Below are 16,082 nucleotides of genomic sequence, written 5' to 3'. Positions count from 1 at the left end.
TATTCATACTATGAGAAGGATTTTTTTCCTGTCTAACTGGAATGTAATCAGCTGTTGTTGGCTGTAAACCATTAGTTAACTGCAAGCCTGAGCTAAGATGGGAGGCGTCCTAGACTTCTGATGAATGTTGTCTAGTAACTTAAGTGACTCTGGAAATAGCCTGAACGCAGGCTTGGTTTTTAATGTAGCTAGTAGTTACTGGGTTTTGTATTTTGGCTAATATGACCAAACATGAACAGGGATCTTTTCTGTATCTTTTCAGGGATTTTCTTGTTATTTTAATGTCTTATCTCTCTAGCATTTTCTGGCTTCAGGTAAACTTTCTCTCAGCAGTCTAAATTGAGCATATTTTGACTTTGCTTCAGCAAAGACTATTTGAAAGGTGTGTCTACAGAAAAAGTGGAACAAAAAGATTTCTTTTAAAATATTACTGAAAAACAGCGTGTAGTATTTTCTTTCTTTTCTATAAGGTCTAATTTCTGGGTTTGCCTGTAATTTACTGAACAATATGTATTTGACGTGAAATGTTTGAGCTGTCTTAAGTGATGCTACTCAGTTCATGTAAACTCTGCTTCTTGCAGATGATTGCTAATTGCGTCCCTCGTTTTCCAGGTACCTGACTTGAGAAAGGGCTCCTGCCTAGCAGAAATGCTAAACTCCTATAGATTCAACTGAAGTTGATGTGGGCTGTTCTTGTAAAACACAGTGTACCTTAAATTGTTTAAGTCTTTTAAAAAATCAGCTCAAATGAGGCATTTTAGCAAAACCTTTTAAGCTCAATTTCTTTGTTTCGGTTTCCAGTCTCTAACATGAGTAAGAGCACTGTCCTCTCACTTGCAATGAATCGTGAAAATCAGTTTATTGGTACATGTGAAACACTCAGGAGCAGTAATGGTGGCCGTTCTGAGGAAATGAATGTCTGTGAACGGGGTTTGAATTAGTAAATAGATACGAGGTGATACATGGAACAAAAAGGGAAAAATGTATTAAATAGCTGTTCACTGGTGAGCGTTGACAATTCTGTGTACAGAATGAAGCAAACATCCTGTGGAAAAATAGTGTGTAAGGGTGTATTTGAAGACTTCATCATACTGTGGATTGCGCAAGGAAGCCAAATAAAGATTGCACAAGGGCTTTGATTTTGGTGGGTTTGAAGTCATTGACTGCAATCTCAGTGATGTACTTTTAATATAGGTTCTTAAATGTATGCTATATATTTGTAGATTGTAAACTATAGCAGTTTTGATGAAACAATGGTGATGTTGGTCAGCACACTGGCACAGGGAGGAAAATACAGTATTTCTCTGTGTTGAAGACTGAGCTTAAAAAAAATGACTGCTGTGGAAAATGACCCTTTATTTCTGTTTCCCTGTGATTTAAGAACTTATAAAAACGTTCTTGTTTGAATGTTAAACTTGATTGGTTATGCCAAGAATTGCAGAACAAGTCTCCCATATGAATCATCAGTCTCCCATACGAAGGAGGATGAACCGTAGTTTTCAATAGGTTAAGGCTGTCTTCTGGCTCAGAAAATTCAAAGTGATCATGTTCGCTCTGAAATTCTTATAAATGGCTGACATCTAAACAGCAACTGCCTTGGAGGGGAAAAAAATAAAATAAAATTCCCCCAGCTGCTTCCTTGTCACCAAAGTTGGCATTCCATTTTATTGATGAGGGATTTTTTGTTGGTTGCCCTGTTAATTCAAGCTAAATGGAGATGGGGCAGTCTTTACTGAGCAGACTCGGTATAAGAATGGCTAAAGACATTTAAGTTCCTTCATGTATGTTTCTAGTGTAAGCTGCAAGGAACCCCCAGAAGCAGCTCTCTGGGATTTTTCCTAGTGTCTTTTCTTCTCTCTCTTTCTCGCCCACCTTCACCCCCCTGGCTCCTCCATTCCAACCCCGTTATTCTCTTGAGATCAGTGTGACAGATCAAAGGCTTAGATGGGGCCTGTGCCTGAGCAAGGATTTTCCTTTCCCCCCTTCAAGCTCTCTCCTGTCTCTCTCCATGGATATCTCCTACAGCTCTTAGCTCCAGAACCAGATTTTCAAAATAACAGAAAGACATACTGTGGTATATTGGGACCAATTATCTTAATTCTGCTTCCTAAACTAGGATGTACTTCAATAACATTAATCTGACAGGATAGTGCGTGGGTAACTGCCAATTCATGGTAATCACTTTTTATTTAATGTTCTTCTTGTGACCGATCTATAATCAGGACAGGAGAGAACAAGTACACATTTTTCGTTCCTTTCCAGCCCCGATTCAGCAGAGTTACTTAGCAGGGTGTGTGTCTCAATCCATGTGCCTATCCTGCTGCAACACCTTGCTGAATCGGAGCCTTCAGTGTTGTTCACAACTGGTAAGATTTTGTAAAAATTCTGACTTGGATTCCCTATGTTGTACAATTTTAAATGTATAGCCTAGAAAGTGTGTAGTTTTGAGGGTGTTTTGGTTTTGCTTGTATTTACACATAGTGATCACTCCACTTCCTGCCATGCCTTAAAGCTCTGACTTTTCTAATTTTAACTTGCTTTCTGATTTTCTTTGTTGCTTCCCCTTCCTACCTTCGTTATTTTGTTCTTCTCTTCCTTTGCAGCCTTGATGACTTTTTCCTTAACTATTTACAGCAACTTTGTTTGCTTCAGACTCGGATCATCCCTTGAAGAATTCCTACAGCTCTGGATGTTCTGACCCCCATAGCTCGTGGCCACTCCCAGCTGTCATGAGAATTTTTGCCATGCTGTAGTTGGATTTCACAGATACATTCATGGAGGTTGTGGGTTTTTTTTGTTTTCAGTCAACCCTCAACTGTATGCCTTTGCTTTAACTACTCTCAAAATTACATTATTATTATTTTTTGAGTATGGATGCATTAGGCAACGTGCTTAAACAGCTTGTGGTAGTAACTGAAGTACATCTGGTTTGGTCTGTTAGATTGCACTGTGTCCAAGAGAAGCTTCAGCAGAAGTTTTCTTTTTGCTGTTTAAGCAAGCTGCTCCTTGCAGACCCAAAAAGTGTCTGTTAGCTGGTTTTCAAAGTTGTATCAGCGAACACACTGCATGGTTGACTCTAGGTTCACCTTCCAGCAGATGCCTGTGTCACCATGTCATCCATGGATTTATACATAAACCATGTAATTATAGGAGGAGCTTTCAGAAAGGTGTCTACCCAGGCGGCCACTCTGAAGGTTAATCTGTTGCCCAAGATGGTTTGAAACTTGCTGCCACAACGATTGCAGTTTCCAACCTGACTGGCAGCGCCAGGAACTAAAGTGTGGTTTCTAATAGAGTGGGATTCATATTTATCCTCATGGTGATATTTTTAATGTTGCCCATCTACTGGATAACCCCCAGCTCAGCTGACAAAAGGAGAGTGGTTTCAGTATGTTGCTCTGCAAAGGCGTATTTTCTATATTATTTATGGAGCTCCTCCCACTAATATGACTAGCTAGATTATCTGTAAGGCTGCACTTGTTCTGAAACCACTATTGATTAAATGCTGAGATGAATTTTTTTTTTAGAAGCTGTCATTGGAACATGCTTAGGCTGCACTTGCTGTCAGCTTAACAGTCATGTTTCTGTGTCTTCCTCTAAATTCCTCTCCCAGCTGGGCTCTTTCATATCTTAGCATTAAAATAGATTCTTCCTAATTAGACAGATCTCTGTCATGATAATCATCTTGAGAACGTATGCTGTATTTTCATACTGCGTATCTTTTCACAGATCAGGCCTGTGCTTTATAATTTTTCAAAATCGTAACTCACTGAATAGATCCTTTACCAAGCAATCATCTCCTCTAACTGGTAATTAGTGTCCTGTCAGCTGATATCGGTAGGCATTAGTGTTCGACTGCTGGCATCAGCAAGTTCATCTTACATCACTTGGAATTCTGATATATTTGATTCGTTTGAAATTCCCGTTGTGAAGATAGTTTTCTAAAGCTGATGTGCGGGGGGCTGTGGGGATGCGTGGGTGTGTAAAAGGTATAGAGCAAACATACACATTTGTACATGCAAAATAAATTACTACGTAAGAGGTGAGTGTGCGTAAGTCCATGGTCATACACATAAGTGCACACATCTATCACGAGTGAGCCTGTACTTGTGTCTCATTACAGAACAGAGTTGTTTGGTCAAGGCTGTGAAGAACATCTGTTTTGATGACAATAATCAGTAGTATAACGGGGCTGAGATCTCTCTATTTCTTGCATTGCCCAGGACTTTTTCTGAGGATTTTTTCCCATTTCTATTTATTCAAAACCGTTGACTTCCCAGAAGTGTTGTCCTTCACAAAAATTGAATTTAAGTAGTTTCCTAAATAGCTCATTTTGGCCTTAGGTTTTCAGAAGCTGGTAATTGTTGGTCTAAGTATCCTTAAAATAAAAGTGATGCAAAAATGAACTGTGAAATCTTTTCTCTATTATGCTATTTTACAATTGCCATTCAATACTTGGCTTTAAAATAAAACTCTCCTGTCGGATGAAAACGTGTAGTTAGCTCTTAGGTGCTGGATGACAGCTGTAAAATAACATTTTTTATGAAATGCTGATTCTATTGATTGTTTTTCGATATAGGGAATAGTAAAAGGTTGTACTATAAAATAATGCAAGTATCAACACTATTGCTCTTAAAATGAGTGGGGAAATAGACGGACACATATTTGCTCAGCTTTGTTTTAACCTCAGCCAATTAAAAAATATCTTTTGATCAGAATCAACTGCTTTTAGAATGTATTCAGATTTTTTTTTTTTTTTTTTTTCACAAAACTGGTGATTGATCTGTTTGCAAAACTTCTAACAATAAGCACCAGTTACTACAAAACTATTACTCAAATCATCACCCCTGGACTGTGCAGCCTGGCACAACCAAGGTACCTGGCTGAGGGATTAAAAAATTCCTAAATTTTTAAGAGGCTGGAATTTAATTCTATAACAATCCGGCATGCACTTAAAAAAATTGCCATGTTTGCTGACAAAGTGATGTACTGAAAGTTAAGGCGTGTTTGTGTGAGTTCGCATAGATTGACAAACGCTATTTATGCTGGTCGTAGGAAAAGAACACAACTTCTATAAAATGTATCAAAAAGCAGCCTGCAAAAAAACCCAAACAAAACCCACAAAACAAACCACTACTTTTACATGTATTTCTGACTCGCTGGGTGTAAGAAGCGTTTCTATCTTTTTGTGGATTTCTCTGGTGTACGTACGGCCTTTCAGCGAGGCTGCCCGCACTCACGCTGCCGGGCTGCAGGGGGCACTGCGGAGGAACCCAAAAACTACTTTTTCAAAAGTTAAACCTAATCGACAGCTGCCTCCCTTTCTGGCCTGCTGGCACTTTCCATTTCAAGTGAAAAACAAACAAACAATCAAAAAAAACCAAACAAGAAAGCCCCCTCCTCCTTCCCCCCCACCCCCAGTTCTTACATTCAATCTTTTCATGTTTATTCCTACACAACCAAATAATAGTGTTGTCTTGTGGAGTCAGATGGATAGTTGCTGAAGAGTTTGTAACACATCCCCCGGCTCAAAATTAACAGAGATGCCGATCTTTGCAAATGACGCAGGATTTTGCAGTTTCCCCTCGCTCTTTGGCTGCTTCTGAGCAGAACTATAATTTTTCCCTGTTTGTTTTGTGATAAAGCAGTAAGCGGTGATGACAAAGAACAGTAAGCAGCTTCACTTCTCAAACTGATACTAGAGAAAAGTTTTAAGGCCGGGGGGAAGACATGCTCATTAGTCCCAACACTGGGGAAGGTACTAATTACTAATTTTATTTCTCTGCTATTATTTTCCATCTCAACATAGTTAGGAAGCAAAAGGAGCAAATTAAAACCAAATTTCATATCGCTGAGCACTTAAAAGAAGACAAAGACAGCTCTTTGCCACTGCCAGTAGCTTAGAAATAGTATCCTATGCTAATCGGCAATGGCAGAAATGAAGATGGTTTAAATCAGATCTCATGACTAATGTATGAGTTCCCAATTTTCCTTATTTCCAGCTGCATATTAGAGAACAAGGCTGTCTCTCCGAGATAATTCTGGTTTATATAGGTGTATTTAAAAAAAAAAAAAAAGAATTGGAAGCGCATATCTCATAGTGCTAGTTAGAAAATAACAATCAATTAAAATCCTGCGTGCAGTAGCTTTGTCTGCAAAAACGGCTTAAACTGGGTTCCCGGGATGTTATTCTCGATCCATTAATCACCCGCGCTCTATATGGAGGCAGCCACCCTTGGCTCGGAAAAATGTTCCTTGCCCGACGTGTCATGTTTCTCCTCCTTGTTTAAAATAGAAAGTTCAGCCCCGTCTCCGGGAGGCACCGGGCTCCGCGCTCCCTTCCCCTTCAATTATGCAACAGTTTACACGGCAGGCAAACACGGCACACGCCGCTCTGGTGCTGCCCCCCCTCCCGCCTCCCGGACCCTCCACCGGCCCCTCCCCCGCGACTGCCGGGGGGCTCCGGACACACGCTGTCCGTCCGTGTCGTGTCCCCCCCCCCCCCCATCCTCCCCGGAGCCCGGCACAGCGCTCTCGCTGGCCGGGTAAAGGCGGCCGCCCGCCCCGCCTGCACCCCGGAGTGGGGACGGGAGGGGCGGGGGGCGCCGGGGAGCCCCGGGGGCGGCCGCCGCTCCGCCCCGCCGTGCCCACCGCGCCCGCCGCCGCCCCCGGTGGTGGTTGGGGTGGGGGGGGGGGAGCGCCATGTCCGCTCCTGCTGGGCGACGTCCGTGCCGGGTTTTGCACCTTGTCCCCGGGTCTGCCTCACGGCCTGGAGGAGCCGCCGCCGCCGCTGCTGCTGCTGCTGCGGTGTTTACCCAGCGCTCCTGTCCTGATATCACTCCGCTGGCATGGAGGAGGAGGAGGTGGAGGAGGAGAGCATTTGATCATTGTGATGGTGGCAGGAGGAGCAGCAGCAGCAGCAAGCAAAGCGGAGCAAAGCGTTAGGCTGTATCAGCTCGGCGTTTGGTTTTTTTTTGTTTTGTTTTTTTTTTTGCAAAGACTTCAGAGCTCTACTTTTTTTTTTTTTCTTTTTTTTTTTCTCCTCTCCAGCTCGGCCCGGATTGTTCATGTGTTTACTTCCCCCAGCCCGAGGATTTGCTATTTAGGTTCCTGTTGAAATGCAACCGAGCAGCCAAAGTACTTTGCGAACGCGGTGCGGCATAAACACCAAAACTTTTTTCTAGAAGGAAAATACAATAAGAAAGCGGCTTGGCCTGTCTTTTGATGCCGGGGAGTGCGAGTGAGTGTGCGGTGTGTGCCCGGCGTGCGCTTCTGCTTGGATGTGTGTGTGTGCGAACGTGCGTGTGAGCGGGTGTGTGTGTGTGTCTATGTGGGTGCATGTGAAGGGGCGCGTGTGTTTATCCATGGGGAGAGAAGGCTTTTGGCAAAACCTCCGGAAATCTCACGGAATCTATTTGGAAATGATGGATTATAAAAAAGAAAAAGGAGGAAAGGAACTGGTCTGATATCTCTTGGAGTTTGCTACCCGAATTGCTGCCGCTCAGTTTGTTGTGCTTCTTTTTTTTGTGTGTGTGTGTTTGTTGGTTGTGTTGGTGGTGATAACCTTTTAGCACCTTCTCTCTTTATCCCCCCCCACCCCCCCTCTCTCTTTTTAATGTTTTGGAGCTTCTCGAGAGGGATTGGCTGGGGGGAAAGAGAAACATTTGCTTGGGATCGCTGTTTCCCTGATACATGGTGGTGCCCCCTCCCCCCCCGTTTCTCTAAAAAGTATCCCATCAGGACCCCGGAGGAGACTCTGTGTGTGTGAAGGGTAGGATAAAAAAAGTTCTTCCAAAATAGTGTGCCCGGGGAAGAGGATGGGGGATTTTGCAGCCCCCGCTGCCGCCGCGAATGGCAGCAGTATCTGCATCAACAATAACCTGAACAGCAGCCTCAGCGGGGCCGGCGGGGCCGGTATCGGGGTTAACAGCACTCCCCACGGTCCTCCCGCCGCCGCTCCCGGTAACAATAACGCTAACAGCGGCGGCGGCGGCATTCCCAAGCACAGCACCGTGGTGGAGCGGCTGAGGCAGCGCATCGAGGGCTGCCGGCGGCACCATGTCAACTGCGAGAGCAGGTACCAGCAAGCCCAGGCGGAGCAGCTGGAGCTGGAGCGCAGGGACACGGTGAGCCTCTACCAGCGGACCCTGGAGCAGAGGGCCAAGAAAACCGGCACCGGCACCGGCGGCAGCAAGCAGCAGCATCCGAGCAAACAGCAGCAAGATGCCGAGCCTGCCACGGCGGAGCAGAGGAATCACACTCTGATCATGGTAAGGGGATGCGGGCCGGGGAGGGGGGTGGTGGGGTCGCTGTCCGCTCCGAGTCTCTCGCCGGGATGAGCTGGAGGTTGTTTTCCGGAGGGGTGAAAGGGGCTCGGTTCAACTTTGGCGGCGGCAGGGCCGCGGGCCGGCTGGGCGAGCGGGGGGCTACCGGCTGGCTTCGCAACTTCTCACGGGGAGCGGGGGGGCAGCGGGCAAACTTTTCTCCCCCCTCGTCTCTTTCAGAAGGGACGAGCTGCCTCGGGGGAGGGGAGGGAAGAGGGAAGGAGCGTGCGGCGTGGGCTGAAACAAGCCAGAGGAGGGTTTTGTGTGCCTGCGTGTTTCCCCACGGTTTTTCCACGCGGGGGGCGTGCGGCTTTGGGCGGCCGGTCGCCTTTTTAAATCCCGCCGCGGAGGAGGAGGGTGGAAGTCGGCTCCGTAGGGCTGGGGCGCCGGCAGGAGGAAAAGTTGGGGGCAGGTTTCTCGCCTGGGCTGCCCCGGCGTTGGCAGGAGCCCGGCTCCCCACGCCAGCTGAATCGCTTCCTAAAGTTTCCTTGGGTTTTAAGGAGCTTAGCGAGGAGCGGGGCGGGGGGGGAAGGGGGCGGAGGCTGAGCCGGTAGGAGCGTAGCGGCAAGTAGGAAGCGGAGTTTCCCACTCCCAGGCTGCACCGATGATGAATAATAAAAGGAGGTGCGGGGGGAGCCGGGGCCCCGCACTCCCCCTGGGCCTTATTGACGGCAGGTCGCGGCCGCCCGTCGTTCTGTTGGGCTGCGGCGGCGGCTCGGTTTGCCCGGGCGAGCGACTCTGCGGCGGGGGGAGAAGCCTGTGTGTGTCCTGAGGTGTCGTCGTCCGTCGCCCCCGCCCCGGGCCGTGTCGTGCCGAGGGTACACGGCGCTCGGGGGCGGGCACGGGGCCGCTGGGTCTTCGCCGTCTGCCGGGCGCACAATGGGCGGCGGGGAGGAGGGAGGGAAGGAGGGAGGCGCGATGGCAGCGTGTGGTTTACAAGCCTCGCACGTCCCTCCCTCTCGCCCTCCCCTGCTGCGCGGGAGGGTCCGGCGGGGCGGCAGCTGCCACCGGCCCCCGCCCGGTGAGGGGGGGGGGGTGTCTCGGTGACAAAGCGGCGGGGAGGCGTCCGTCCCGGCGATGGCTCTTCCCCACCCCCCCTTCCCCCGGCATGCGAAAGCAGGGAGCAATGTGTTTATCTCGGGCCGAGCCCGTCCTCCCCTGTCCGTGATGCCGGCTGGGTGCCTGCCGGCTCCTCCCCTGCCCTGGCGCCGCGCAGCCCGGCGGGCAGCACCCCTTCCCCGCTGCCCCTTCGCTGTCCTGCCGGGCGCTTTGTCTGCCATCCCCCGGCCCCGCTTTCGGGGGGCAAGGAGGTGGGTTTGGCTTGGCCGGCGGCAAACAAAAGCTCAGCGCCCAGGGCAGCCCCCACCTCCCGCCCCGCCGCCGAGGAGCATCCCGCCTTCTCCCAGCCGGAGAGCAGCCCCGGCATAGCTCCCGGCCGGGAGGCGAGCAGCGGGACGGCTCCCGCGGCCCCGGGCAGCGGAGGGAGAGCCGGCAGGAGCCGCACAAAGCGGAGGGGATGGTGGTGGTGGTGGTGTGTGCGGGGAGGGGGGGTTGGTTCGCAAACAGGAAGCAGAAAAACCTCACTGACATCTTGTTGCTTTCCTGATGTTAACCAGCGAGGCACAACCATGTTTCTCTCCCTACTCGTGCCTTTCCGCAGGGCTGAGGCTTTTAAATACCCACTTTTATACGCTTCCCGCACCACGGTACTTTGCCTGGGCTTACATCTGCTCTTAGGGCAGTAACTGAGTCGCTAATCAAACTCCATGAGCAGGGACTGTCTATCGTCAGCCAAAACTGTCCTCAAATCCCTTTTCACATCCCATGTCATTCCCACAAGGTACAGGAAAGGGGCTGGAGGCTCAGGAGACCAGAGAATTACTCCGCTCCAGGGAAGTGTTGCGGTGCACTGTGTACACATCCAGCTCCAGAGCAGCTCCTGTGCTTCTAGGCCCTTGCCAGTGGTGGGTTGTCCTTTCCCCTTCTTCCCAAACCCGTGTGCTAAAGCATTAAAGATCAGGATTTTTGGTTAAGTAGCTCAATTGTTGGCCTTCCCTTGAAGATCTGGGGCAGAGACGCAAAGCCATGCTATAATGTGAAAGTTGTGGGAACAAAGTAACAAAAGGAGGAAGTGCAGTTACAGCTCTCACTATTATTAATTTGTTTCAGGTTGGGACACTTGAAGAGCTAAGAGTAGCCTAATTAAATGGTAGTTTGCTATGAAATTAATCGTAACTGAATTTTTGTGCTACAGTCTTCATGCTATTTAAATATACTCGTTGTGCACTGTGCTTTTCATCTTAAAAAGAGGAATTCTAATACTTTATTAAAAAATGACCCATTTCCATCAACCTTTTTTTTCTTAAGAACATTAGTGAAAAATTTAGAAACACTATCTGCTTTGTTTCACTTGTAGAATTTAATTATGATTTTTGTCTAATGTCTAAGAAGGTTAGGGAACATTCATGGGTACATGAAAGTCATACTTAAAACCTGAGAAATCGCTCCATTTAAAGCCAATGAAAAGTATTTTTTTTGAGACATCTGTGCTTTTTATAGTACCAAAAAAAACCCCCAACCTAACCCAAAAACTTAATTTCTAGCAATCATAACAATTTGGTAAGTTTCATGGGGTTTTTGCATCATAATTTTTATTTACCAAAACTGTTCAACTTCATTTAACATTTTCTTTTGGCATGAGAAAACAGTAAACTACATTTTGGGGGTTCCTCCCTTTCTTTATTCTCTAGTAAACTCCACCTGAGAGCTTTACAGTGGAACAATTGTATGGATCTGCTACTGCTTTACTCATCACACAAAATCATTATTAAATTCTTCCCTCAGATTATTAAAGTGCACAATTTGGAAATGAAGCAGTCAGTTTGGATTACATGACAACAAATACATTGAGGGTAGCAAGAAATACTGTTTCTGATTCTTTTTTATCAAGGCAAATCTGAGGAAAGTATTATCAGAGAGCGCGTGTGTGTGTCCATCCATCCATCCGTCTGTCCCTCTCCAAATGGAGAGCTGCTGAGAAGGGAGGGGAGACGTGTGCCGGGTCAGGGCAGGAGTCACCCAACAGAACCTCCCAGAAGCTGGTACTGATGCAGGTGCTGAGGTGTCCTTCAGCAAGCTGGGTAAAAAATGTCTTTAGAAGACAATTATCATTTAGATGTGCATGCTGATTTTCTTCATTTGATGGAGTACGAACTCTCCAGGCTGTACAATGCTCCTTATCGCCACCCCCGCAGTTTACACCCTCTTTCCCTGAGTTCATGAAAAGGATTATGCAGTTTCCACTGTTTAGGACTCTGTGTCAACTGACAAGCAGTTATCAATGGGAGCCTTTTTTTCAGAAAGGGATGTAGGAGCATAGGCTTGGCTGTATTTCATGAATTGCTGATCTACTCTGAATTTGTGTCTTGTTACAGACCAAGTTTTCACTTGCTGAATTTTGAAATATCTGGATTTATAACTATTTCAACCTCTTCCTTTTGAGGAGAACAGTGGGTTTCAGAACTAGTTTGCTCCTATACAGGCATTGATGGGAATGTACACAAAAACTAAAATGGTTTCTAAATGTCTGGGAGGACCTTCCCCCCCCGCCCCCATTTCAGCCTAGCAAAAGCCAAAGTTGTTTTCCATGCCTTTGAGTTGGATTATTAGAATGCTGTACCAGCTTGGTTTTCAAAGGAAGTATTGGGAAAATTTGCAGCTGATCCAAAACTCTGCTGCTCATCTTCGGGCTGGTTCCAGGAAATATCAACACATTATTTCAGTTCTTTGGTTCCTTGCGAGCTAATCTGCCTTCTTGCTTCCTCCTTTAAGTGCAAGAGTCTTCTGGCTCTGCATCCATATTGTTGTGTTGTGTGTGGTTCAGAGACGTTTTGTGTGTGTGTGTATACACATGCACATGTTATATATAAAACAAATAATGTATATTTAGTATATAATAAATAGCCAAGTATACAATAAATAGCCAAATACATAATAAATATTGCAAGTTTATCACCTCTGTTTCTTACTCTTCACACTGCTGTTCTTATTGTGCATTTTTTTGTATTTTTTTTTGTCCAATGAAACATTACATCTGTAATTACCATATTGATCTTCTAATGCACATTTATTCACATCTGAGCTCTACTGTGACGTATAAAGGGGATGGAGCTACTTTTTCCTATTTTAAAAGCTGTTCAAGACTTTTCTTACTTAGCACCATTATGGGTTTGATTGCTACTGTCATAGTGACCATTTCTAACCCTAAAACCAGTCCTTAGGAAATTGAGTTTTAAACACCATAAACATAAAATGTTATTTAGATCACAGAAATTAGTGACGGAAGTCAAATGACCTATTAGATCATCTTTTCTGTTCCCCTGCCAAAGCATACTATGCCAATTCAGAATTACTTTAAAGCTAGAGAAAACACGGCTAGCAAATACAGTATTTTCCAGTACTGCTTTTTACCCATTCTGGGCACTGCCTCATGGAAGTTAATGATCACATTGCCCTTCTACCTGAGGGAAGGGAAATGGGCAGGCCAATCCTTTCAGCTTGCTTTGTGTGGGGACAGAATGACATGTTCAGAATTATAGAAATGTGGTTATATTTCTTCCTTGTTGGTAGATATTCCACCACAGAAAAGTAGTTCCCCCCTCCTCCCCAGTCTCCTGTTTTTGTTGAAAAAAGTATGCGGAGTGAAAAGTGTAACATCTTAGTTTGTCTTAGTGATTCATGGATAATGTCATTAATGAAATTGATTGCCAAAGAATGCTGTCAGTTTTGTGAGTAGTTTTTTAAAACTTACACCTGCTGTATTTAAGATGTACCTGTGTGTATTTTTGTAAACCTGTGCACATTTCTTGTGTTCTTTCTCGTGTGATATTGCTGTTTAACTTACTTCACAGGCGCTCAGGAATTCATCAGTTACACTATAGGAAATGTCTATTTCTCTAGCATTGCAAAGATGAAAAAGAAAGATGATTTTTCAGGTGTTCCTTTTTATTTTCCACAAGAGGTCAAATACTGTAGCCCTTACTCATGCCTGATGACTAAGTAGGATTAAGCATCTCTTCAGTTAATAAGCTGTGTCTGATCTTGCTCACGCTGGGGTAAAGTCAGTAGTAAATGCAAAACTGGAATGATACCAGAATTAAATCCCAGGCCAGAAATGCGCCTTCTCTTTCATATGCATCATAGGAGGAGTCATCATGTAACCCTTTTTATTTCACTCTTCCTATAAGGGTGGATCTCTGTGTCTTTCTTACTGCACAGCCTCTCCCATTATTTTTCTCCTTTTCATACCAACTCACGCTTGATGCTCCTGTGTGATTACTGTCCTGTAGGACAAGGAGTTTTTGTGTTGACCTCCTTTTACAGCTAGTCAGCACAATAGGTTTCAGTTTAACAAAATGAAAGGAATGGAGAGACTCTTCACTTCAAGCACTACTAGCCTTCTAATGAACTTTATATCACAGAATCATAGAATGGTTTGGGTTGGAAGGGACCTTAAAGATCACCTAGTTCCAACCCCCCTGCCCTGGGCAGGGACACCTCCCACTAGACCAGGCTGCTCAAAGCCCCATCCAGCCTGGCCTTGGACACCTCCAGGGATGGGGCATCCGCAGCTTCTCTGGGCAACCTGTTCCAGTGCCTCACCACCCTCACAGGAAAGAAATTCTTCCTAATATCTAATCTAAATCTACCCTCTTTCAGTTTAAAACTTTTTTTGTTTTCAGTTAAAAAAAAAAATGTGCTCTGATAGAAAGTGTGTCCCTTTAAAAGATAGTGGGTCAGGTTATTACGAGCCATAGCTGGAGCAGGGCAAGTTGTGTTTTGAGATACAGTAGCCAGTCATAGTGAAATCTAGGCTTCAGCCTGACCAAATAGCAGGCGTTTAAAGTCCTACAGTGAAGTTCTAGGCATTGTCAAGTTCAGGAAGAAAAACTTTGGCTGGAACACAGCCAAAACTCATTCTGATAACACAGAGCCAAAAATATTAACGTGTGATTGTGTTCAGACGATTGGTTGCATTTTGGTTAACCTAAATTTACAGTAACTTGACCTAAAGCTTAAGGCTTCACAAGTGTCTTAAGCTGGTGAAAACCTGGGCTGCCACCACTGAAGAAGTCTCAGCTTTCATGCCCTTGTCAGTGGCCATGCTTTCTTGCTGCCTCCCTTTGCTAATGCCAGCCCTTGCTCCTGTACCTCCGCTGGCAGCTGGGTCACCAAGCAGGAAGAGAAGACAGACACAGTTCTTCCTTCACTTCTGGGTTAGTTTTCAGCTGGATCAGATCTATGATTTGTTTGACCGTCCCTCCCATGGGCAGCACAGTCTTACAACACCTGAATCCTCTTATGAAACTTCACCCTTATCCCAGGATAAACATCTGGGACCTATTAGTTAAAACATGCTCACCTGGTAGCATACATTTTACCTGAACTAAGTAACACCTGCTGTCAGTGCATACGATTCTCTTAGTGAATACAGACACTGAAACAGGAAAGGCTGTAAGTAGCAAAGGAGTCAGAGTTCATTTTTCCTTAAACACTTGTGTGTATATGGCATTTGGTTGCATATTACTCCAGTATGTATAATTCATGTGAGAAGTGTGCTTGGATTAGCAGAGGTTTAAGGACAGGTCTGACAGCTGGGAATTGCTGACTGGAATCCTTCAAGTGTATTGTTTTGTGAATTGAAATGTGACGTACAATCTCTGACTGAAGTTATGAACCTGTAATCAGTTTTCCAGCCTGGGATCTCACAGGCTGTTCAGATAAGCAACATACTTGTATGTTCAGTGGTAATTTGGGAGTCTTAGCAATGTGAAGTATTTATTTTCCTGGTTTTTCTAAGATGGCGAATCACAAAGTCATATAACTTTGATTACTCTTTTGCTTCCCCCTCACATGCTTCAGTTTCACAATGTTTGTAGCTCAAAAGTCATCATAGGCTGCTTCTGTTTGCTTTTTGAATACTTGAAACCCAGTTTCATAGGGGTTAAGAGAAAATGTCTTTTTAAGCTTGCAGTAGTTAACGAGATAGCAGCTGCTGAAATTTTGTGCTTACAGGAAGGGGTTGAGCTGCTGTCTTTCAAGACTTCCCTCTTTCGTATTGATTTTGTTTGCCACCACATACAGTTAAAATTGGCAAGGAGATAAGAATACTTTTAATGTTTAGTTGACCCGAGAGAAGTGTGTCGGCCTATAGGAACTTTGCGTTTTCTGTACGTTTGCGTAACTGCTGAGGCTAACGCTGCAGTTTGTAGCATAGTCGATCTATTGCTGTTTGTTTGCTGTCAGTTCTGCACAACCACAGCATACATGGAGTAGAAAAGAGGTTTGAATTTATGACTTTCAGAATAACTAAGCTAATGAGCAGAAAGACTAACAGCTCAAGAGTTTTCTTTCTTATATTTCTTTTTTATCAAGGCTACTTTCTGTAAGGTTTTCTTATAGGGCTCTATAGCGTTCTCTAAGCTCTCAACACTTGAAGCTTGGTGGAGCTGCATTTTAACTGATTGCAGGTGGGGCTGTTGGGCGGTGCCTCTTCCCCTCCTCCCTTCTTCACACTTCAGACTCCTCCCGACAGTGCTTTAACTACGTGCCTTACAGGAGCATTTCAGGTTCAATAAACCAATTCAACTTCATTTTCCTCCGGTCTTTAGGTTCAGACAAATAGCTGTTAACTGCTGTAGTGAAGGTGTAGCTTTCCTGCATCACCTTTATGCTGCTGGTGAAAATCTCAGGCCTGTT

General features: G+C 45.4%; 1 protein-coding gene across 2 annotated transcripts in view; it reads left to right on the top strand.

Moving 5' to 3' along the window:
- The first annotated feature begins 6,736 nt into the window (after positions 1-6,736).
- The window catches only part of MAML3 (mastermind like transcriptional coactivator 3), a 250,093-nt gene continuing 240,747 nt past the window's right edge, over positions 6,737-16,082 (top strand). The window contains exon 1 of one of the 2 annotated variants that reach the window (XM_054201939.1): positions 6,737-8,270. In XM_054201939.1, coding sequence (XP_054057914.1) covers positions 7,818-8,270 — 453 coding nt within the window. In that variant the 5' untranslated portion in view covers positions 6,737-7,817. The remainder of the gene's footprint in view (positions 8,271-16,082) is intronic. The other variant, XM_054201938.1, reaches the window with a different exon arrangement.

This window comes from Rissa tridactyla, chromosome 5 (assembly GCF_028500815.1).
Source record: "Rissa tridactyla isolate bRisTri1 chromosome 5, bRisTri1.patW.cur.20221130, whole genome shotgun sequence".
Taxonomy (NCBI): domain Eukaryota; kingdom Metazoa; phylum Chordata; class Aves; order Charadriiformes; family Laridae; genus Rissa; species Rissa tridactyla.
This window is presented reverse-complemented; position numbering and strand designations above follow the sequence as displayed.